This window comes from Chelon labrosus, assembly GCF_963514085.1.
Source record: "Chelon labrosus genome assembly, chromosome: 13".
Lineage (NCBI taxonomy): Eukaryota > Metazoa > Chordata > Actinopteri > Mugiliformes > Mugilidae > Chelon > Chelon labrosus.
The window spans coordinates 19,584,211-19,607,247 of NC_140346.1; the positions used below are offsets into that span (position 1 = coordinate 19,584,211).

The window sequence follows — 23,037 nt, forward strand, 5'->3', positions numbered from 1 at the left end:
AGCATTTCATGTTCATCTGTTGGCCTAGTTAACGTTTTGATAACTATTTTTAAAACTCGGAATTTGTTGCAAGTCTTCTTAGAAAGGTATTTTCATGGCGGACTTTGAAGGAAAAGCTGGATATTGTGAGGAAAGGCCGCTTAATCCCGCAGCTAGCTAGCCTGACCCAGCCGGGGAAAGGGTGTGTCCGCCACGTTCAGGGCAGCAACTATGAGCGCTAACCTTGGCTAACTCCAAGGAGAACTCTTAATTGTTTCTTAAGTTCTCATGAGTATAATGAATTATGTTTACATCTTTTATGTTTATTTTTGTCATTTTATTGGGTCGACATAGATGCTTCTGCTGGATCTGACGTATGTGGCACTGGCGCTCAGCTGCAGTGAGTGAAAGGAGACCTTTTGAATTGTTTTAAGTGAGTTTCTTGCTTTAGTAATGGCATTTCATCTCACTATATGAGGTACCTGGCTATGATGCAACGTCCTGTTTTATTGCATATCCGTATGATGTTGATGGTTTCTATAGCAGTGGATCATAATCGTGTTGAGAGGTGCGGGGCACTGAAGGCCAAGGTGGAAAATACAAGGCCCACCACTGATAGCCTGTATACCCTTTTTAAATAAATCCCCTCATATGTTACAAGTCTTGCTTGCATGTCTTCTTTGACACAGAGTGAGGAGGTCACTTAAATCAGCCAAGAACTCCACATAAAAATACATGTTTTGTCATTTTCACTCCAACTGCAAATAAAGTATACATGTTTGTAGTTGTTTAAACAAGTCCATTAAGGCAGAGGCTGTCAAAATGCAACAAACGGTTAACAAACACTTATATATAAAGGAGGGCACAGTTCAGGTGACAGGCCTGTCTGCTGACAAGGGCTTTCTTGACTAATCGCTCCACAAGGTTGTTTCTATAACTTCAACCAGTCTAATGTTTCCATTGTAACACAGTTTGATTAATATTGTACAAGGATATAATAAGATGACGTATTGACAACAGAGGTCAACAGAGCTTCATATGCAATCACCCATTAATATTTATCTTAGCATTCACTCCACTGATTCCTGAATTGGTTGATTACCCATCAAATTGTGCTGTCCATTTACCTATTCATTTAGTTTGTTTCGTTTAGCTTTATCTAATTCACAATACGGAAATTCTGTTTGTGTTACAGTAATTCATTTAACAGCAATCTGTCATCATTGTTTTTTGCCCTCACATGTGACTGTGGGTGGTGTTAAACTATGATGAAAATCATATACGGAGCAGACGTGACCTTCCATATAAAAGGAAGCACGCATTCACGGAGATTAGAAACATTGGCGTAAGAGGTGGTGCAGTTATGGGGGCACTTCTTGGTGCATTTATGCTCTTGTGTGTCTACTTGGTTTTGTTTTCTTGCATTTTTTTGTCCGAGTCGTCCTCTCTTTCCTCATCTTGCAAAATAAGAAGACAGTTTTATCATAATGGTATGCACAAGCCTGGTGATGTGATGCTGGGTGGACTGTTTCAGATCCACTACACATCCGTCTTCCTTGAGTTATCGTTCACCTCGGAACCAAAGAAGCTCAGCTGCCAGGGGTAAGCGTCACACTCATGCAGCAGACAACATAAATCTGAGCAGACTGGCAGAGTATGTTGATTTTTAGTGTTAATAATTACATTTTATGTGCTAGTTTTGACCCTCCAGGGTTCAGGCATGCCATGGCCATGGCCTTTGCTATTGATGAGATCAACAAAAACTCCAACCTGCTACCTAATGTGACTCTGGGATACAGTCTGTACGATAACTGTGCCACACTTGTAATTGGGTTCAGTGCAGCGTTGTCACTGGCCAGTGGTCGAGAAGAGGAATTCCTGCTTCAGGAAAACTGTTTGGGCGCCCCTCCGGTCCTGGGGATCGTGGGTGATACCTTCTCAACGTTTTCTATTGCCACCTCTGATGTGCTAGGTTTGTTCAAATTGCCCATTGTAAGTACTCTATCTTCAATTTTAGTCGTGCTTTTAATTTGCTATAATAAGGTTAATTAAATCCTTTTAAATGACAGGTTGGTAAATATGCATTGCATCTAAGGATTCTCTAATGTTTTATGTCGCTTTGTAGGTGAGTTATTATGCCACATGTTCTTGCCTGACTGATCGCCAGCGGTTTCCATCCTTTTTTAGAACAATCCCAAGTGATGCTTTCCAGGTGAAATGCTGTTTTAGAAATGCTAAATATATTTCACAGAAAGTGTATTAATGTAACATCCCCTCAAACAAAGTATTGTGATTGTAAATCACATACTTAGATACTTAGATTAATTTAAAATAAATCAATCCAAGTATGTGATTCACAATCATCCACAATGTATAAATGTGATCTCACAATCATGATCAGATCGAATACATGTGATTTTAATGTGATGCAACAGAAAGTATGTTTGTACAAAAAAAATAAAAAATAATAATAATTCCAGCCTGTAAATGCTGTTTCATCTAGGTGAATTCCATGATTCAGATTCTAAAACGGTTTGGCTGGACGTGGGCAGGTCTGCTGGTCAGTGATGATGATTATGGGCTACATGTCGCTCGGTCCTTTCAACCTGAGTGGGCTAAGGCTGGTGGAGGATGTCTGGCTTACACTGAAATTATGCCGTGGGGTGAAAACCCAGCTGTGATAAGGAGGATTGTTGAAGTTATGAAGAAATCCACAGCTCGTGTGGTTATTGTATTTGTACATCAGATCCACATGCTTCAACTAACAGAAGAGGTACCTATCCATCCATTTATTTATCTATCTATCTGCATGCTGCAAATCTATTTTTTAATTGTTCATTGTTGCTTAATTACAATATTAGTTTTGCATTTTATATTGATCCTGGCCCAACACAGTGGGATATAGTTGCATAAATCTAAAAATATTAACAAATTGCAATGAACAGGTGGAGAGGCAGAATTTTACAGGCCTGCAGTGGATGGCCAGTGAAGCCTGGACAACAGCTGCTTTTCTCCAGACTCCTCGTCTTAGGCCGTACCTGAGCGGCACGCTGGGCATCGCAATTCGCAGAGGAGAGATGTCAGGATTCAGGGACTTTCTGTTAAGAACACATCCTGACCTAAATGACAACTTTAACAATGGAGACAGTATGGTAAGGTTGTAATGCTGAATTGGATCTGTCATTCCAACATAAACTGTTGTTATTTTTGTTAAGGCTTTGTTTGAAATACATTTCAGGTAAGGCAGTTTTGGGAATTCACATTTCAGTGTAAATTTGCTCCACCCCCAGCAGGCTGGGTGGAAGGTGGAGGAGCTCTGTGCACTGGGGAGGAAGATCTAAAGAGTGTGGAAACAGAGTTTTTTGATCTTTCCAACCTCAGGCCTGAATACAATGTTTACAAGGCTGTGTACGCTCTGGCTTACGCCCTTGATGATATGCTCCACTGCGAGCCAGGGAGAGGGCCTTTCAGTGGGCAAAGCTGTGCCACTTTGCAAACAGTGGAGCCATGGCAGGTGTGATACCAACTTTCAATCCAATTTGCTGACTGGCAGCAAAAATACATGATGCCCTGATTTTATTGCAAATCATTTTAAACCCCTGTCTGTCAAAATACTGAATTTCTTTTTTCTGTTATCCATTGTAGATTGTGCATTATTTGCAGAAGGTCAACTTCTCCACATCATTTGGTGATCAAGTGTCATTTGATGAGAATGGTGATGCCTTACCAATATATGATATCATGAATTGGCAGTGGCTCCCTGACGGGAAATTTCAACTTCAGTATGTGGGTGAGGTGAAGAGGTCAGCCTTCAAAGGTGAAGAACTCAAACTTGATGAAGACAAAATCGTCTGGAACACTGAATCAAAAGAGGTTGTTTCTGCTTTAAAAAAAATAATAATAATAATTTTATTGGAAATTTATCTCTCAGTTTTATAAAACAATCTGGAATGATTGTTTAATTGAATGATGGTTTATTGTTGATCCTATAGCCTCCCCGGTCAGTATGTAGTGAAAGCTGTCCTCCAGGTACACGAATTGCCACACAAAAAGGTCAGCCTGTGTGCTGTTTTGACTGCATCCCATGCTCTGAGGGAAAGATCAGCAATATAACAGGTTGTGGCTCATGTGTGAATAGTTTTCTTCAGATACACTGTGTTATGTATAGTATATTGTATATATAATGTCAAAATTTATATCTTCTTCACCTTTTGGTCAGACTCCATGGAGTGCACTGATTGTCCAGAGGATTTTTGGTCCAACCTCCAGCGTGACCAATGTGTTCCTAAGAAAACAGAGTTCCTATCTTACCATGAACCTCTTGGTATCTGTCTTACCATCTCCTCATTGCTGGGCACATTTATCTGTGCTATTGTCCTCGGGATCTTTACATATCATCGCTGTACGCCCATGGTACGTGCCAACAATTCTGAACTGAGCTTCCTGCTCCTGGTGTCTCTTAAGCTGTGTTTCCTGTGTTCACTGTTATTCATTGGAAGACCCAGACTGTGGACATGCCAACTGAGACATGCAGCATTTGGGATCAGCTTTGTGCTTTGTGTTTCATGCATCCTGGTGAAAACTATGGTGGTGTTGGCTGTGTTCAAAGCCTCTAAGCCAGGAGGTGGTGCCAACCTCAAGTGGTTTGGTGCTGTACAGCAGAGAGGAACCGTTGTAGTTCTAACCTGTATTCAAGCAGCAATCTGCGTTGTGTGGATTGTCTCTGCCTCACCAGTACCTCATAAAAACACACGATACCACAATGACAAGATAGTTTATGAATGTGCAGTTGGGTCCACCATTGGATTTGCAGTTCTACTTGGCTATATTGGCTTCCTTGCCATCCTTAGCTTCCTGTTAGCATTTCTAGCAAGGAATCTTCCAGACAACTTCAATGAGGCCAAACTCATCACATTCAGCATGCTGATCTTTTGTGCTGTGTGGGTGGCTTTTGTCCCTGCTTATGTCAACTCTCCAGGCAAATATGCAGATGCAGTGGAGGTATTTGCCATCCTGGCCTCCAGTTTTGGCCTCTTGGTGGCGCTGTTTGGACCCAAATGTTACATAATTCTGCTGAGACCAGAGAGGAACACAAAGAAAGCTATCATGGGTCGAGCCACCAAGTCATAACATCAACAGTTGATCAATCATCAACACATGTGACTCAATATGCGCGTTTTATTAATTTAGTAGTGTCCCATATTTGGAATGACTTATATTCTAACATAATACGTGCTTTTACTGTTGTCAGACAACACACAAAATTCTATTCAAAGATGGGTGAAATAAAGCTTCTCTTTCAGAGAGTATTCTGCAAAAATGATCTACTTAGTTTAAGAATAATAGTGTCTGGACATTAAACAAATGGAAGGAGAAAAATCACTCTGTGGGACTGCCATACAACAAACGAAGCTATCAAGAGGTTATTCTTATATTAATTCCTCATTTAATGCTCTGCTCTCCCCATGCATAGCCTGTATACTCTTTTTTTTTTTTAAATAAATCCCTTCATATGTCAAGTCTTGTTTGTGTGTGTTCTTTGACACAGAGTGCGGAGGTCACTTAAATCAGCCAAGAACCCCGCATAAAAATACATGTTTTGTCATTTTCAACTCCAAATAAAGTATGCATGTAGTTATTTAAACTGAAGAAGTGTGATTCATTAAGGCGGAGGCTGTTAAAATGTGACAGTTAAAGGGTAACTACTGTTTTTTACAACTTGGACCTTACTTCTGGCATAAAATACGATCGTTTACTCACCCATATAACTTTTGTGTTATTTGCACTCCTTCAGGAGATAATTAGATCCCCGCATATCCATATAGTGGGAGTGACTGGGGCACCGAAACACAGCCTCTAAATAACGCATTATCTGCCGCGAAATTCTTTCATTTCGCCAGTATTTTGTTATGATACGCTAGTGCTATTCCCTGTTGAGTCCGGAGTTATCTGTTATCATCATCCAGGGTCTGTAGATTGACGTATAGGCCTGTTTACCTGTAATTTGCTACTGCTAGTTTTTTGCAACATGGCTGAATATTTTTCCGATTCTGAGGATGTGGACGAACCATAGCAGAAGCAAATTACATCCAAAGAACCTAATACAGTTTTCTAAAACACACACTTGATATGCTTTATATTTTATTGCAAGTGTGTGTCTTCTCAGGATACCAGCACCAGTCTTCTGAAAATAAACTTAAAAATTTGACAACATAGCCATAGGTGTTATACCCATCTGGATAAATCCAGAAGTCAAAAGTTTTGAATTTATTGTCACTGTTTTATCATTTTTCTTTTTTGTCGTTGTTTTGTACTTAAACAAACTACTCCTAGCTTCGAATCTGATGCATGGCACCTTTGCAATGCAATATTATCAAAAGCAAGACTTTCATTAAATGCTCCTGGTCAAGAATAGCATTATTGCATTCTGCCATGAGAACTATACGATGCCATTGTCCTATATAATGCCAGATTTCCTGTGATTCTTCTCATGAGCACCTCTACAAGTAAATATTGAGTCACAGTTGTATTTCTACCTGGCAACAGGAAATCACATGTTGTGTACAACCTTCCTAGTATTGTGTAGGTCTCCTTGTGCCTCCAAAATAGTTGTGACACATCACAGAATGGACATGGGCCTTCTGAGGGTGTCCTGTGGTGTCTGGCAACAGGATGTTGTTAGTGGGGGCCTTTGGGTCCTATAGGTTGAGGGGAGGGGCCTCTGCGGATCATCCCACAGATACTTGACCAGTTTGGCATCTAGGGAATTTGGAGGCCAGGTCAACACCTTGTGCTGTTGTTCATGTTTTTTTGAGTTGGTCCTAAACCGTTTGTGTGTGTGTGTGTGTGTGCGCGCCTGTGTGAGGCTGCATCCTACTGGGGATGGCTGCTGCCATCAAGGAGTGTCATTGCTATGGGGTGGGGGTGCCTGGTCTGCTCTAGGTGGGTGGTACATGTCTATGTAACATCTACATGAAGGGGTTTTAATGTTGTGGCCGATTGTTGTATATAATTCATGGGATTTATTAACTACATAGAGTGACAGAGGGGAGGGATCTGTACGGCTTTGTGTAACATTAATCAAGAGTCCATGCCCACAATTAAACCTTTCAGTTGTAGGGCACTAAGAAGTGGAGTGTGAGGGCTTTATTTTAGTTGTACTATATGTTTAATACTAAGAAATTGAAAGTAAAAGTGGAAAAACAAGGAAAAAAAGACACCTAAAACTATTTACAATTACGAGACATTTACAAAATATTTTTTAAATAATAACATAGACTTGGATTTTCCAGCAAAAATGCTGCTATTTAAGTGGTTTACAAAAAATATTATATTGTGGCTTATATATTATGTCCAGCCCCCGTAGCCTATGATGGGTGTTGTGAAAGAACAATGACGAGAAGTGTGCAAACGGTGTGACGTGGACCGGCATATAAGATTAAGCGACCTTGTAAGGAGAACAGAAGCAGGTGTGAAGCGAAGAGGGCAGTAATGGGAGGGTTTCTTGGCAGCTTTATGCGTGTGTGTGTCTGCATTAACTTGTTTTATTTCTTTTCTTCCTCTTTCTACTCTGTGTCTTCCTCGCTTTCCCCGTCTTGTAAATTACAAAGAAAGTTTCTTCTTAATGAAGTGCACAAGCCTGGTGATGTAGTATTTGGTGGCCTGTTTGAGGTCCACTACACCTCGGTCTTCTCCGAGCGGACATTTACCTCCGAACCTCAACAGCCACGCTGCAAAGGGTAAGTACCACACACATGCAGCATCAACATGGAGATATGCAAGTTATTCTTTCTGTCTAGAACAATATATTTAAGCCATTTTTCAGAGACATCTTTAATTTTATTGATTAATAGTGACATTTTGTCTGTTAGCTTTGATATTCTAGGGTTCAGGCATGCTATGACCATGGCCTTTGCTATTGATGAGATCAACAAGAACTCCAATCTGCTACCTAATGTGACTCTGGGATACAGTCTTTATGACAACTGTGGTGCACTTCTTGTCGGACTCAGTGGTGCATTATCATTGGCCAGTGGCCGGGAGAAGCAGTTTCTGCTTCAAGAGAACTGTTTAGGTTCCCCTCCAGTCCTTGGGATTGTGGGTGATCACTACTCAACCTTTTCTATTGCCATGTCCAGTGTGCTAGGTTTGTTCAAAATGCCCATTGTAAGTTTCACATTTCGTGCCTTCTATCTATTGTAATAATGTATTTTTAATTTAAATGAACATTTTTAGACTAATTTTATCTTCAGTGAATTGTTTAAGTGTGAAAATATTCTGTCTGACGATTTCAGAAGGTTGGCACATGATGTGTGTTTCTCTCTAGGTGAGTTATTTTGCCACATGCTCCTGCCTGAGTGATCGCCAGCGGTTCCCAACCTTCTTTAGAACGATCCCAAGTGATGCTTTCCAGGTGAAACACAGTAACCAAGTTGAGAACTGCAAATTACACCTGTTTCAGGCAATACAACAAGCTTGTAGAAATGGTACCTAATGATATAGACCTTCTCATATTTCACTGTTATTTAATTAATGAAGAAACATAAACGATGTAGGTTAGAATAACTGAATTCAGTTGCATAAGAGTCTCCACACTAATCTGTTGACACTGTATTCTCTTAGGTGAGTGCAATGATTGAGATTTTACAACACTTTGGCTGGACGTGGGTGGGCCTGCTGGTCAGTGATGATGATTATGGACTCCATGTTGCCCAATCCTTCCAATCTGACCTGGTTGATGCTGGTAGAGGATGTCTGGCCTACCTAGAGGTTTTGCCCTGGGACAGTGACCTGAGTGAACTCAGGAGGATCGTACATCTGATGAAGACATCCACGGCTCGTGTGGTCATAGTATTTGCTCACGAGATCCACATGTTACAACTAATGGAAGAGGTTGGACATAATACAGTATCATTTAGAAATTTATGATCTTTTTTATAATATGATTACGTCTTTTGTTTATTCATTTACCTAAAATGTACGGACCAAAAACAATGAATGAACTTACAGTTAATATTATCAATAAATAGAAATGTTTGATTTTCATTAGCTTAAAGTGTTTAATATTGTTCAGTTACATTACCTATGTACCTTGCCCCCACTGTGAACAGAAATGCAGTACTTTTAAAATGAATGGCTCATTTCTTTTTTATCACAATAGATTTTTGTATGCAGATCAACATTAAAATGAGTAATACTTTTAGGTGGCGAGGCAGAATGTGACAGGCCTGCAGTGGATGGCCAGTGAAGCCTTGACAACAGCTCCTGTGCTCCAAACCCCTCACCTCATGCCGTACCTGGGTGGCACACTGGGCATTGCCATTCGTCGTGGAGAAATACCAGGGCTCAGGGACTTCCTGTTACAAATACGTCCTGATCAAAATGACAACTATGAAAACAACATGGTAAAAGTTTAAGCTTATACTTTAATAAATGAATACAATGCTACATTAGAGGAATTCATTATTTAATATGATCTATTATGGTGTAATTTCTGTTAATACTGTTTAATGTGTTGCAGGTGAGACAGTTTTGGGAATACACATTTCAGTGTAAGTTTGATCTAGCAGGTTGGGTGGAAGCTGGGGGAGCACTGTGCACTGGACAGGAAAATATTGAACATGTGGAGACAGAGTTTTTGGATGTTTCTGACCTAAGGCCTGAGTATAATGTTTACAAGGCTGTGTACGCTCTGGCGCACGCTCTTGACGATATCCTTCAGTGTGAGCCAGGGAGAGGGCCGTTCAGTGGACACAGCTGTGCCACTTTGCAAACGCTGGAGCCATGGCAGGTGTGATATCAGATTGCGTTCCAATTTACTTCTGGCGGCTCATTGTGAGGGCAGAGACACCAAATAAGTGTCTCATTTAACAGTTTTTGTGCAATGAGAAAGCTCATTAAAAGAAAAGGAATACCACATTTACAAGCTTTTTTTTTCTATCATCCATTTGTAGCTTGTTCATTACTTCCAAAAGGTGAACTTCACCACATCATTTGGTGATGAAGTATCATTTGATGAAAATGGGGATGCCTTGCCAATATATGATATCATGAACTGGCTGTGGCTCCCTGATGGAAGAACTAAAGTTCAGAATGTGGGTGAAGTTAAAAAGTCAGCCTTCAGAGGTGAAGAACTCACAATCAATGAAGACAAAATCTTCTGGAACTTTGAAGCAAAAGAGGTTTCTGCTTTTCACACAGCTCATTTTCTTTCAAATGTGAGACTTAGTTGTTTTTAGTTAGAGATAATAATGTGTTTTGTTCCCATTATAGCCGCCACGGTCAGTGTGCAGTGAGAGCTGTCCTCCAGGTACCCGCATGGCCAGAAGGAAGGGGGAACCTGTGTGCTGTTATGATTGCATCTCTTGCTCCGATGGAGAGATCAGCAATACGACCAGTGAGTGTTTGTGTTTCAGCCGTTTTCATTTACTGACGACTTTGGTCATACACTATTATATGCTGTAGAGTAAGAATTTTTCTGACCTTCTTTAGACTCCATGGAGTGCATCAGTTGTCCAGAGGACTTCTGGTCCAACCCCCAGCGTGACCACTGTGTTCCTAAGAAAACAGAGTTCCTCTCCTATTATGAACCTCTTGGTATCTGCCTGACAACCACCTCATTGCTGGGCACATTTATCTGTGCTGTTGTCCTGGGTATCTTTACATATCATCGCCGTACGCCCATGGTACGCGCCAACAATTCTGAACTGAGCTTCCTGCTCTTGGTGTCTCTTAAGCTGTGTTTCCTGTGTTCGCTGTTATTCATTGGACGACCCAGACTGTGGACGTGCCAACTGAGACATGCAGCATTTGGGATCAGCTTTGTTCTTTGTGTCTCATGCATCCTGGTGAAAACCATGGTGGTTCTGGCTGTGTTCAATGCCTCAAAACCTGGAGGTGGTGCCATTCTGAAGTGGTTTGGTGCTGTACAGCAACGAGGAACAGTTCTGGCACTCACTTGCATTCAAGCAGCAATCTGTACAGTTTGGCTTGTGTCTTCCTCACCAGTGCCTCATAAAAACACACAATATCACAATGACAAAATTGTTTATGAATGTGCAGTTGGGTCCACCATTGGATTTGCAGTTCTACTCGGCTATATTGGCTTACTGGCTATCCTTAGCTTCCTGTTAGCATTTCTAGCAAGGAATCTTCCAGACAACTTCAATGAGGCCAAACTCATCACTTTCAGCATGCTGATCTTCTGTGCTGTGTGGGTGGCCTTTGTCCCGGCTTATGTCAACTCACCAGGCAAATATGCAGATGCGGTGGAGGTATTTGCCATCCTGGCCTCCAGTTTTGGCCTCTTGGTGGCGCTGTTTGGACCCAAATGTTACATAATCCTGCTGAGACCAGAGAGGAACACAAAGAAAGCTATCATGGGTCGAGGAGCCACCAAGCCATAAAATTGGGACGTTAGATTCAACAGATTCAAGAATGTATGTTCATCAACTTTGTATTTTGCATTCAGCTGTCATCATCTGACTGAATTAGAAGCAATAAAGAAATTCTATTAAAATGACTTGCATTGGAGCATCATTATTTCAGTAGCTGTTGTGGATAGTATAGATCTCGTCTGTGAATGTCATGGTCATACTTCATGTATATACTATATATATGACTGTTGTTCTTTGGTTGTCGACGGGTTTGTATGGATGCCAGAGAAATATAATTCCCCATCAATCAAACAGTGCAGCTGTCTTAGGGTGCTGCTACCATCTAGTGGTCATCGTACTTTACCTTTCTTAATGTGTGTAAATATCATTTACACAATGCTATGCACACTATGCACTGGGTGAGTTTATTAGAAGTTGCGCTTCTAACACATACCTATAAAGTACTTGAACCAAAGCATATGCTCGGGTTTGAAACATCTGAAGTATCTGAAATTTGCAATTTACAAAAAGGCAAGTGCATGTAGATGCTTTACTTGAAAATGAAATGTTTTTATCACTTACACAGAGAAGTCCACGTAGAATTATGGAATTAAAAAAAACCAAAAAACATTATTAACATTAATTATTCCTGACTAAACAGAACCAGTCTCAAATGAAATGCCTTTTAGGCCCTGCCCCTGCTACTGTTTTTTGCCCCGATGGGTGGCGTTGAGGATTAAACAACACTACAAGTCAATAAAAAGGGGTGTCAAAGTTTTAAAACATAATGACTAAACTCCGTAAAGGGCAAACAAGAGTAAAGTGATGTGGTCAATTCTACGCACCAACTTGCTCTTGCTCCTATTCATGAATTCCTACTTTTTTCCCGCTGCGTCCGGTCCTCCATTTTCCTCTTCGTGTCGGACACAGGGGCAGTTTCATCTAAATGGGATGCACAAGTCTGGAGATGTGGTTCTGGGTGGATTGTTTGAAATCCACTTCTTTTCTGTCTTCCCTGACCTGTCTTTTACCTCAGAGCCACAACAACCTACTTGCCATGGGTGAGTCTGTCAGTACAACAAACAAAAAGAGAAACTCTGGGAAATTAATTACTGCATGTGTGGAACTTAAATTTGCTAAGCAGATATATATTACAGAAATACCATTGTGTATATTGCATTTTAAAACATTTGCATGATCTCTGTATATCTTTGTGTTGCAAAGTTGAATAATTGGTGCATGTTGTTGTATAAACCAGCTCAATGTTTGGTATTTTTGTGTTAGGTTTGATGTTCTAGGATTTAGGCAAGCACAGACCATGGTCTTTGCTATTGATGAGATCAACAGAAACTCCAACCTGCTACCTAATGTGACTCTGGGATACAGTCTGTACGATAACTGTGTCAGCGTTGGAATTGGTTTTCGTGCAGCACTGTCATTAACAAATGGTCAAAAGGAGCAAATTATATTAGATGACAACTGTGTAGGAAACCCTCCAGTCCTAGGGATTGTAGGTGATTCTTCCTCTACACGTTCTATTGCCATCTCCTCTGTATTAGGTTTGTACAGAGTACCTATGGTAAGTTTTCTGCCTAATTATCTAAAAAAAATATCTTGAATTATTTGTATGCAATTTCAAGTTGAACAAGACTTTAAATAGTTTTAGAATATACCGTCTGTGTCTTTCACAGGTGAGTTATTTTGCCACATGTTCCTGCTTGAGTGACCGACAAAAGTATCCATCCTTCTTTAGGACGATCCCAAGTGATGCTTTCCAGGTGAAAACATTAAAATGCAGATTTATTTATTTTTTCTGTAAAAAAAATATAACATTGATGGAATTATATTGGCTCACAAAACAGATCTGGAAGGCAATGACTAAATATGGTTCACTGTGTAACATATTCATCAGATATTTCACTATTTCCCTCTCCTCTGTCTTTCTCTCAGGTGCGTGCTATGATTCAGATTCTGAAGCACTTTGGTTGGACTTGGGCAGGTCTGCTGATCAGTGATGATGATTATGGACTCCATGCTGCCCGATCCTTTCAGTCTGATCTGAGTCTGTCTGGTGAAGGCTGTCTGGCCTACGTAGAGGTTTTGCCCTGGGCCAACGATGTAGCTGAACTAAGGAGGATTGTGGATGTGATGAAGAAATCCACAGCTCGTGTCATCATAGTGTTTGCACATGAGAGTCACATGATTAACCTCATGGAAGAGGTGTGGATTGAAACCCAACTTACATATAATTTGATTTAATCCAGTTGAACTCCAGTTATGAACGTAACGTTACTGTGTTAAACATGGATACCACCTGTCTGAATGTATAAATGAGACTTCACTTTAGTAGCATGACAATATCAGTTTCTATATTTATTATAATATGATTCACAGGTGGTGAGGCAGAATGTGACAGGCCTACAGTGGATGGCCAGTGAAGCCTGGACAGCAGCTGCTGTGCTCCAGAGCCCTCACCTCATGCCGTACCTGGGTGGCACACTGGGCATTGCCATCCGTCGAGGGGAAATACCAGGGCTCAGGGACTTCCTGCTACAAATACGTCCTGATCTGTATCACAGCAACAGTTATGGAAATAACATGGTGATATTTTAACCCTGCAATCTAGTGTTTCCAAGATTATTAGATTGTTTGTTTTTAACAGAAACATTTTACTGTATTTCAGGTAAATCAGTTTTGGGAATTCACATTTCAGTGCAGATTTGCACCACCTCCAGCAGGCTGGGTGGAAGGTGGGGGAGCACTGTGCACAGGACAGGAAACTTTAGACTTTGTGGAGAGTGAGTTCTTGGACACTTCAAACCTCAGACCAGAGTATAATGTGTACAAGGCTGTGTATGCTCTGGCCTATGCACTTGATGAGATGCTGCAATGCAAACCTGGGAGAGGTCCTTTCAGTGGAAACAGCTGTGGATATTTGAAAGGACTCGAGCCGTGGCAGGTGTGATATCAAGTTACACCTCACCTGTTGTCTAAATCCTGTGCTCTTTACTTTGTTACAGAATACATTTTAGCATGTAGGATTAAATGAAAACGGTTGAGATAATTTGTAATATTCTTAGAAGGTTAGAAGCTAAGAACTTCTTTGTTCCCTTTTTGTTTTTTGATAGCTTCTGTATTACTTGAACAAGGTCAACTTCACCACATCATTCGGTGATCAAGTGTCATTTGATGAGAATGGTGATGCCTTACCAATATATGATGTTATGAACTGGTTGTGGCTCCCTGATGGAAGAACTATAGTTCAGAATGTGGGTGAAGTTAAAAGGTCAGCCTTCAAAGGTGAAGAACTCACAATTAATGAAGACAAAATCTTTTGGAACTTTGAACACAGAAAGGTTACGTCTGATTTTTCCTCACATCCTTTGTTCAGTTTTGGCCTCATAATATGATTGTTGCAGAGTAACCCATACTTATTTTTTCTCCCTATAGCCACCCCGCTCAGTTTGTAGTGAGAGCTGTCCTCCAGGTACTCGCATGGTGAGAAAGAAGGGACAACCTGAGTGCTGTTTCGACTGCATTTCTTGTTCTGATGGAGAAATCAGTAATGAGACCAGTGAGTGTTCATGGTTTAATAGTTGTTAGTCTTTCTTTTTGCTTTGTGTGTATGACATCCCATATTTAACTTATTATTGTCCTTTTTGTCAGACTCCCTGGAGTGCTTCAGTTGTCCAGAGGACTTCTGGTCCAGCCCCCAGCGTGACCACTGTGTTCACAAGAAAACAGAGTTTCTCTCCCACCATGAACCCTTGGGTATCTGCTTGACTGTCACCTCATTACTGGGCACATTTATCTGTGCTATTGTTCTAGGGATATTTATCTACCATCGCAGCACACCTATAGTACGAGCCAACAATTCTGAACTCAGTTTCCAGCTGTTGTTGTCTCTTAAGCTATGTTTCTTGTGTTCACTACTATTCATCGGACGTCCCAGAATGTGGACATGCCAACTGAGACATGCAGCATTTGGAATCAGCTTTGTTCTTTGTGTCTCATGTATCTTGGTCAAAACCATGGTAGTTCTGGCTGTGTTCAAGGCCACAAAGCCAGGAGGTGAAAGTAGTTTAAAATGGTTTGGTTTAATGCAGCAGAGAGGAACAGTTCTGGTTCTTACTTGTATTCAAGCTGCAATCTGTACTGCCTGGCTTGTATCTTCCTCACCAACTCCACACAAAAACACACAATACCATCATGACAAGATAGTTTATGAGTGTGTAGTTGGTTCCACAATTGGTTTTGCTGTTTTATTGGGCTATATTTGCTTACTGGCCATCCTCAGTTTTATAATTGCATTCCTAGCAAGGAACCTTCCAGATAGTTTCAACGAGGCCAAACTCATCACTTTCAGCATGCTGATCTTCTGTGCTGTGTGGGTGGCCTTTGTCCCTGCTTACATCAGCTCACCAGGCAAATATGCAGACGCAGTGGAGGTATTTGCCATCCTGGCCTCAAGTTTTGGCCTCTTGGTGGCTCTGTTTGGACCCAAATGTTACATAATCCTTCTGAGACCAGAAAGGAACACAAAGAAAGCTGTCATGGGTAGAGGAGTCACCAAACCATAAAAGTATGGCAATCCAAGGAGCTGTGTTCAACCTATATTTTAATTTTACATATCCAAACTGTGATTAGACACACAAGATAGATATAAAGGGCTCATTTCAGTGTAACAATTATACACCAGTGAAACATAGTTATATATATTATATTACATTTTTGCCAACTCAGTCCTCCTTTATCCTAAACACAAGCAACTTTTAATTGAAGATTTTCCAAGGTTATAAATAAACAATAAAATGTCTTCCTTTGTTGGTGGTTATTTTAACTGAGGTATTAAATATTTCAAATATATATTTCATTGTCTGAAAAAAGTGTATAATTTGAAATATTTTCTAGTTAATAATAATTATTTGGCCTTTTGATTCTCAAAGTAAGCGACTGTGAACATTACAAACTGAAAAATTATGCTTGTATTAGCAAGAATATCACCTAATGTAGATGCAAAACAGTTATTACGAAATGCATATCATTTACGTCATCTGTGCTCTCCGTGTCCCGATGGGTGTGAATAGAAAAACAATGACAAAAGGAGGTCACCAAGCATGCTATATTAAAGTACCTTGGAGTACTTCTGCATGTACAGTAGACTAGAGGAAAGGAAGAGAGTTATGGGGGCCATTATTCTCAGATATTTGATTGTGTATGTCTATATGGTGATGAATTGTTCCTTTTTCTTTTCTGAGTGTTCCTCTCTCTCTCCATCCTGTAAATTACAAAGTAAGTTTAATCTTAATGGCATGCACAAGTCTGGTGATTTAATTCTGGGAGGGCTCTTTGAAGTCCACTACAGTTCTGTCTTCCCTGAGATGACATTCACCTCAGAGCCGCATGAGCCGAGCTGCCAAGGGTAAGTCTCACCCGACTAAAAGAGAGCATGCACAGATTTTTAGGCGTTTTTAGCGGTTCATATTTACATTTTGTGTGTTAGGTTCGATGCTCTCGGATTCAGGCATGCCATGACCATGGCGTTTACTATTGACGAGATCAACAAGGACTCCAATCTGCTTTCCAATGTGACTCTGGGATACAGTCTTTTTGACAACTGTGCAACACTGGGTATTAGCTTCAGTGCTGCATTGTCACTGGCCAGTGGTCGGGAGGAGCAGTTTGTGCTTCAGGAGAAGTGTTTAGGGAGCCCTCCGGTTGTGGGGATTGTGGGCGATCCCTTTTCCACATTTTCTATTGCCATGTCCAATGTTCTTGGTTTATTCAAGCTGCCTATTGTACGTTACCCACGTTTTATTTTGTGTGTGCTTTCACCATGCTGTATTTTGATTCACATAAATGGTTAATACAAGAGGAATATTGTAATGACTCCACTAACTCATGCACACTTTTTATTTCTTAATAGGTGAGTTATTATGCCACATGTTCCTGCCTGAGTGATAGGCAAAGGTTTCCGTCCTTCTTCAGAACAATCCCAAGCGATACTTTCCAGGTGAAACAATAGAAAGAGATTAACTGTGTGTTTCTCTGAAACTGAGTACTGAAAATAAAGCTTTCCAATTTAAGAGATCTTGGAAGCAGCCTATTTAATTAATGCCAATAAGCCCATATTGGCATTCATTAAATAAGTTGCTATCATGAGACATGAATAAGTAATATTCATAATTATAATATTCCAATCTATACACTAATCCCTTTGATTTGTGTTCACCTAGGTGCGTGCTATGATTCAGATACTTAAACGATTTGGCTGGACTTGGGCCGGCCTTCTGGTCAGTGATGATGATTATGGGCTACATGTTTCCAGATCTTTTCCGTCTGACTTGGCTCAGTCAGGTGGAGGTTGTCTGGCCTACTTAGAGATTTTGCCATGGGGCAATAATCCAAATGAATATAAGAGGATTGTGGATGTGATGACAAAATCCACAGCTCGTGTGGTCATTGTGTTTGCACATCAGATGCACCTGGTTCAACTCTTGGAAGAGGTTGGGAAAAATACATGCAATAGTTATGAATCCACAAAATGACTCTAAGATCTTCTTTTTACTACTTCTTTGCAGCAGATTATTTGAATTTATTCATGTTAAACAAATTTAATTTTTAAAATGTTTCCTATACTTACGTGATTAATTTGCAATTTCAGAAATTTCAGAATCAATATTCCTAAACTTAATAAATCCATGCTCACATTTACTCTTGTCCGTATATTTTGTAAATTTTACACTCGTATATAATAATAGTAATTATCTAGCTCTTTCATGAAATATGTCAAACAATGCAGACTATAATTTAAAATAATCTCTGAATAATTAAGCATTTTATAGTAAAGGTTTCAGTACATCCCTAAAAGTAAATTGTAAGTGTTACACAAAAGTCTAAAAATGATTTGTCTCATACAATGCACAGGTGGTGAGGCAGAATTTGACAGGCCTGCAGTGGATTGCCAGCGAAGCCTGGACATTAGTTGAAGGACTCCATACTCCAACCTTCATGCCGTACCTGGCTGGCACACTGGGCATTGCCATCCGTCGAGGAGAAATACCAGGGCTCAGGGACTTCTTGCTAAACATTAAACCCGAGCAACACCACAACAATGACCATGAAAATAGTATGGTGAGAGCTGCAATGTCATGACAAATTATAACAAAGATATGTTGTGATTATTTATGTTAATGTGAGTTTTTTTGTATGCGTTTCAGGTCAAGCAATTTTGGGAACACACATTTCAGTGTAGATTTCCACCACTCCCTGCAGACGTGCTGGAAGCTGGAGGGCGACAATGCACCGGACAAGAAAACCTTGCGAATACGGACACTGACCTGTTGAATGTGTCAGAGCTCAGGCCTGAGTACAATATTTACAAAGCTGTGTACGCTCTGGCATACGCCCTTGATGACATGTTGCGCTGTGTTCCGGGGAGGGGACCTTTCAGCGGGCACAGCTGTGCCACTTTGCAAACAGTGGAGCCATGGCAGGTATATATTTAAAACTGCTAAGCTTGACATAAATCTAAATTTATTTTTGCAAGAAGAAAAGAAGTCTTATGGGAAAAATTTTTACTTATAGTAATTACATATAATAATAGATTAATCAAATTACTCAGGGTGCTGCAATGTGTGAGGACATTCAGAAAGTAACTAAAACTACATAGACAGATAGGCAACTACCAAGACAATGGAAAATATAGCCAGACAGAGAAAATACAGAAGAACATTGTCAAAGGTCTTCAAACCCTTTTACCCCAGCTCTGAGAGCCAGTCAACATATCACTGCTGTCTTATGTCATTATGCATGACGCTAGCCTAGAGTTGATACAGCTGTTGGTCAAGATCCGTCTCCACTGGTGGAAAGACACATCAGTGTTAATGTTTAGCATCTATTTCTGTTTTCTCATGTTGCGATTAAACAAGATTTAGCCATTGCAAGAAACAGACCAGAGGTTAGAAATTGCTCTCTGGGCAGCGCTACTAAGTTTTTTTTTTTTTTTTTTTAAACTTATCTCTCCCATTTGTAGCTGATGTATTACTTGGAAAAGGTCAACTTCACCACATCATTTGGTGACCAAGTGTCGTTTGATGAGAATGGTGATGCCTTGCCAATATATGACGTCATGAACTGGGTGTGGCTCCCTGATGGAAGGACTAAAGTTCACAGTGTGGGCGACGTCAAAAGGTCAGCCTTCAAAGGTGAAGAGCTGAGGATTAATGAAGAGGAAATCTTCTGGAACTTTAAGTCCAAACAGGTTAATTTTCCTCATTGCTGTGTTTGCTTTAAAATTGTGTATAATAACACCATATTGATTACGCAAGTCTTTATAGCCGCCTAGGTCAGTTTGCAGTGAAAGCTGCTCCCCTGGTACGCGTGTCGTGAGGAAGAAGGGACAGCCTGTGTGCTGCTTTGACTGTATCCTTTGTTCTGAAGGAAAGTTCAGCAATGAAACTGGTGGGTATCAATTTACAAAAATGAATGTCTTCTTGTGCCGTATTAATTTGTTTTTTGTAATGTTCCATTAGTGTTGAGGAATAGGTATATGCCCACATTGGTACTCCAGAAATGTAGGGTTCCTTCCTTGGCATTGGTGTCCTTTGCACATAACTGGAATCAACAATGGGTAGAAAGTATGATATCCATGCTGTTACAATAGCAACCTTTAATGGTGGAAATCAAGAAAAGAAGGACATTAATAAATTAAATTAGAATCTTTTCCTTCCTGTTAGACTCCATGGAGTGCTTCAGTTGTCCAGAGGACTTCTGGTCCAGCCCCCAGCGTGACCACTGTGTTCCTAAGAAAACAGAGTTCCTCTCCTACCATGAACCTCTTGGTATCTGCTTGACAACTGCTTCATTGCTGGGAACGTTTATCTGTGCTGTTGTCCTGGGAATTTTCACATATCATCGCAGTACACCCATGGTGCGGGCCAACAATTCTGAACTGAGCTTCTTGCTTTTGGTTTCACTTAAACTATGTTTCTTGTGTTCACTGCTGTTCATTGGTCGACCAAGACTGTGGACATGTCAACTGAGACATGCAGTGTTTGGAATCAGCTTTGTGCTTTGTGTCTCATGTATCCTGGTCAAAACTATGGTGGTTCTGGCTGTGTTCAAGGCCTCAAAGCCAGGAGGTGGAACCAATCTGAAGTGGTTTGGTGCTATGCAGCAGAGAGGAACAGTTTTAGCACTCACCTGCATTCAGGCGGCAATCTGCACTGCTTGGATTGTCTCTGCCTCACCAGTGCCTCATAAAAATACACAGTACCACAATGACAAGATAGTTTATGAATGTGTAGTCGGGTCCACAATTGGTTTTACTGCGTTACTGGGCTACATTGGGTTGCTTGCTATCCTAAGCTTTCTTTTAGCATTTTTGGCAAGGAATCTTCCAGACAACTTCAATGAGGCCAAACTCATCACATTCAGCATGCTGATCTTCTGTGCTGTGTGGGTGGCCTTTGTCCCAGCTTATGTTAACTCACCAGGCAAATATGCAGATGCAGTGGAAGTATTTGCCATTCTGGCCTCCAGTTTTGGCCTCTTGGTGGCGCTGTTTGGACCCAAATGTTACATAATCCTGCTGAAACCAGAAAGAAACACAAAGAAAGCTATCATGAGTCGAAATAACGGCAAGTCGTAAAATGAACAGTTGTTTAATTTTTGTTTTTTTTTCTCAAATTCACAATAAATGTAATCCACATCCCTATTTTTCCATCCAACAGTAGTAACCCAGCCGAAACTACAATCAATAAAGTAATGTTGTTAAAAATCACTGTTGTTACTGTTAATGTTGTGCACACTGGTCAGTCATAGATTGGTTTGTCGTGGGCAGGTCAAACACAGACAGCAGCTTACCGTAACATAATTATTTGCTAGCTAGCTTCTAGGATGCTTATTTATACCATTATCTGAACATTTCAGCACTATGAAATAATCATAAATTCATATATATGTACCATGGGCCGACTGGGCCTTTCTGCGTCCAAAGACGTGCTTGTTAGGTTAATTGGCGATTCTAAATTGTCCGTGTGTGCACGTGAATGTGAATGGTTGTCTGTCTCTCTGTGTTAGCCCTGCGATAGACTGGCGACCTGTCCAGGCTGTACCCTGCCTCTTGCCCAATGACAGCTGGGATAGTCTCCAGCCCCCCTGCAACCCTTCACAGGACAAGCGGTTACAGAAGATGAATGAATGAATGAAAGAAAATATATATATGTGCGTGTGTATATAGAACAATTCCATAAATCACAGTAAATATATGTTCAAACAGCAGGCATTCGTACATTAATACTAGAGATGCACCGATTTATCGGCTGGTGACCGGAATCGGCCGATTTTCATGTGATCGGCCATGACCAGAGACCGGCCGGTCAGTCTGACATATGCCGATTTTTTGCCGGTCAAATGCACTCGGGCGCCGCATGATTTACATCGCACAATATCAGCATCACATGCAGGCCAGCTGACAGTCTTGCCTGGGCCCGGGACGAGATAATCTTAGAATCTTTTTTGTGTTGGGGGTGGGGGGGTTTCTTGACCACTATTTCAAGGACATTTAGGAAGAAAACAAATAAAAAGCTTTTATCTAACTCAAATATTACATATTTTTTCCACAAATAGGCCTATTTTAATTATTATTATTTTTTAAATTATTCCATAATTTAATGAGGGCACAGTTCTGGGCCCCCCCCCCCCCCCCTCTACTCTGGGCCCGGGACAGCAGACATTTCTTTAGTTGGATATTGGATATGAAAAGAAAGAAATGGTTCTTCCATAACACTGCACTTTAGATGTGTGTGAACTTCCCACACCAGCAGTAATTTATATAGTTCTATTTTTATAGTGATAGCGATTATCTGTTCAAAAAATTTTCTATTAAAGAAAAGATAATATTAATATTCTATTAAAGAAGAGAAAATAAGTCTTTGTGTGTGTTGTAAAGTGGTTAGAAAAAATGAAATCGGACTCGGCTAAAATCGGTATCGGCAGGTCAAACTCAATGAAAAATCGGAAATCGGAATCGTCCGGGAAAATTGTAATCGGTGCATCTCTAATTAATACACAATTTGTATATAGTGCTCTGGTCTGCAATCCACCTCAGATGGTCTCATAAACTGACAATGTCACTCAAATGTCAAGCAGATATAATCAGTCAAAAACATAATCATTGCAGTCACTAACTGTTGCGTGTTTCTAACATAAAGCACACATGCACAAAGAAATACAAATAATAAAGATAGAATAGCAAACTGAAACAAACCTCAATAATGAGTCACTCAAATCAAACTTTTAAAGTTATTGACATGATGAGATGTTATTCACATTAATTCTGCTTGAATACAAAATAATATCGCATGAGATGCATCTTAGGCCCTGCCCCTTCAACTTCTTTTGTCCTGATGGGTGGTGTACAGGAATAAACATGACTAAAAATTAATAAAAAGGGTCGGACAAAGCAATAAAATATAATGACTGAACTCAGCAAAGGGGAAAACTGGAGGCAAAGTCATGCAGCAATTTTTACACACCAACTTGCTCTTGCTCATGTTGTTGTATTTCTACTTTTCTTCTGCAGCGTCCTCCCCTCCGTTCTCCTCGTCCTGTCAGTTACAGGGACAGTTTCATCTAAATGGGGTGCATAAGTCTGGAGATGTGGTTCTGGGTGGACTAT

General features: G+C 40.5%; 4 protein-coding genes across 4 annotated transcripts; all 4 read left to right on the forward strand.

The window, feature by feature from the left end:
* Positions 1 to 72: 72 nt before the first annotated feature.
* LOC311498602 (extracellular calcium-sensing receptor-like) lies at positions 73 to 5,936 on the forward strand. Its single transcript, XM_084559264.1, has 9 exons — positions 73 to 1,581; positions 1,677 to 1,971; positions 2,105 to 2,191; positions 2,483 to 2,752; positions 2,925 to 3,131; positions 3,218 to 3,493; positions 3,625 to 3,852; positions 3,972 to 4,095; positions 4,199 to 5,936. Exons 1-9 carry the CDS (start codon positions 1,343 to 1,345, stop codon positions 5,107 to 5,109), a joined length of 2,637 nt encoding a protein of 878 aa, XP_084415390.1. The 5' UTR covers positions 73 to 1,342; the 3' UTR covers positions 5,110 to 5,936.
* Positions 5,937 to 7,850: 1,914 nt separating this feature from the next.
* Positions 7,851 to 11,384, forward strand: LOC311498613 (extracellular calcium-sensing receptor-like; the record flags this gene model as incomplete). Its single annotated transcript, XM_084559274.1, has 8 exons — positions 7,851 to 8,145; positions 8,306 to 8,392; positions 8,602 to 8,871; positions 9,183 to 9,383; positions 9,500 to 9,769; positions 9,933 to 10,160; positions 10,252 to 10,375; positions 10,471 to 11,384. Exons 1-8 carry the CDS (start codon positions 7,879 to 7,881, stop codon positions 11,382 to 11,384), a joined length of 2,361 nt encoding a protein of 786 aa, XP_084415400.1. The 5' UTR covers positions 7,851 to 7,878.
* A 921-nt stretch (positions 11,385 to 12,305) lies between these two features.
* LOC311497836 (vomeronasal type-2 receptor 1-like) lies at positions 12,306 to 21,006 on the forward strand (the record flags this gene model as incomplete). The annotated part of the gene is made up of 15 exons (XM_084558200.1): positions 12,306 to 12,415; positions 12,639 to 12,933; positions 13,305 to 13,574; positions 13,749 to 13,955; positions 14,068 to 14,313; positions 14,483 to 14,640; positions 16,513 to 16,776; positions 16,858 to 17,152; positions 17,281 to 17,367; positions 17,591 to 17,860; positions 18,282 to 18,488; positions 18,575 to 18,850; positions 19,390 to 19,617; positions 19,694 to 19,817; positions 20,093 to 21,006. 15 exons carry the CDS (start codon positions 12,306 to 12,308, stop codon positions 21,004 to 21,006), a joined length of 3,951 nt encoding a protein of 1,316 aa, XP_084414326.1.
* LOC311498621 (extracellular calcium-sensing receptor-like) lies at positions 14,407 to 16,065 on the forward strand. Its single transcript, XM_084559283.1, has 2 exons — positions 14,407 to 14,928; positions 15,021 to 16,065. Exons 1-2 carry the CDS (start codon positions 14,850 to 14,852, stop codon positions 15,932 to 15,934), a joined length of 993 nt encoding a protein of 330 aa, XP_084415409.1. The 5' UTR covers positions 14,407 to 14,849; the 3' UTR covers positions 15,935 to 16,065.
* Positions 21,007 to 23,037: the final 2,031 nt, after the last annotated feature.

Excerpts from the sequence above, each read along its gene's own strand:
- LOC311498621 (XM_084559283.1), top strand. The coding sequence starts at position 14,850 with ATGGTGAGAAAGAAGGGACAACCTGAGTGCTGTTTCGACTGCATTTCT. Across the intron at positions 14,929-15,020 it reads AGAAATCAGTAATGAGACCA|ACTCCCTGGAGTGCTTCAGT; the intron begins GTGAGTGTTCAT and ends CCTTTTTGTCAG.
- LOC311498602 (XM_084559264.1), top strand. The coding sequence starts at position 1,343 with ATGGGGGCACTTCTTGGTGCATTTATGCTCTTGTGTGTCTACTTGGTT. Across the intron at positions 3,132-3,217 it reads TTAACAATGGAGACAGTATG|GTAAGGCAGTTTTGGGAATT; the intron begins GTAAGGTTGTAA and ends AATACATTTCAG. Across the intron at positions 3,853-3,971 it reads GGAACACTGAATCAAAAGAG|CCTCCCCGGTCAGTATGTAG; the intron begins GTTGTTTCTGCT and ends TTGATCCTATAG.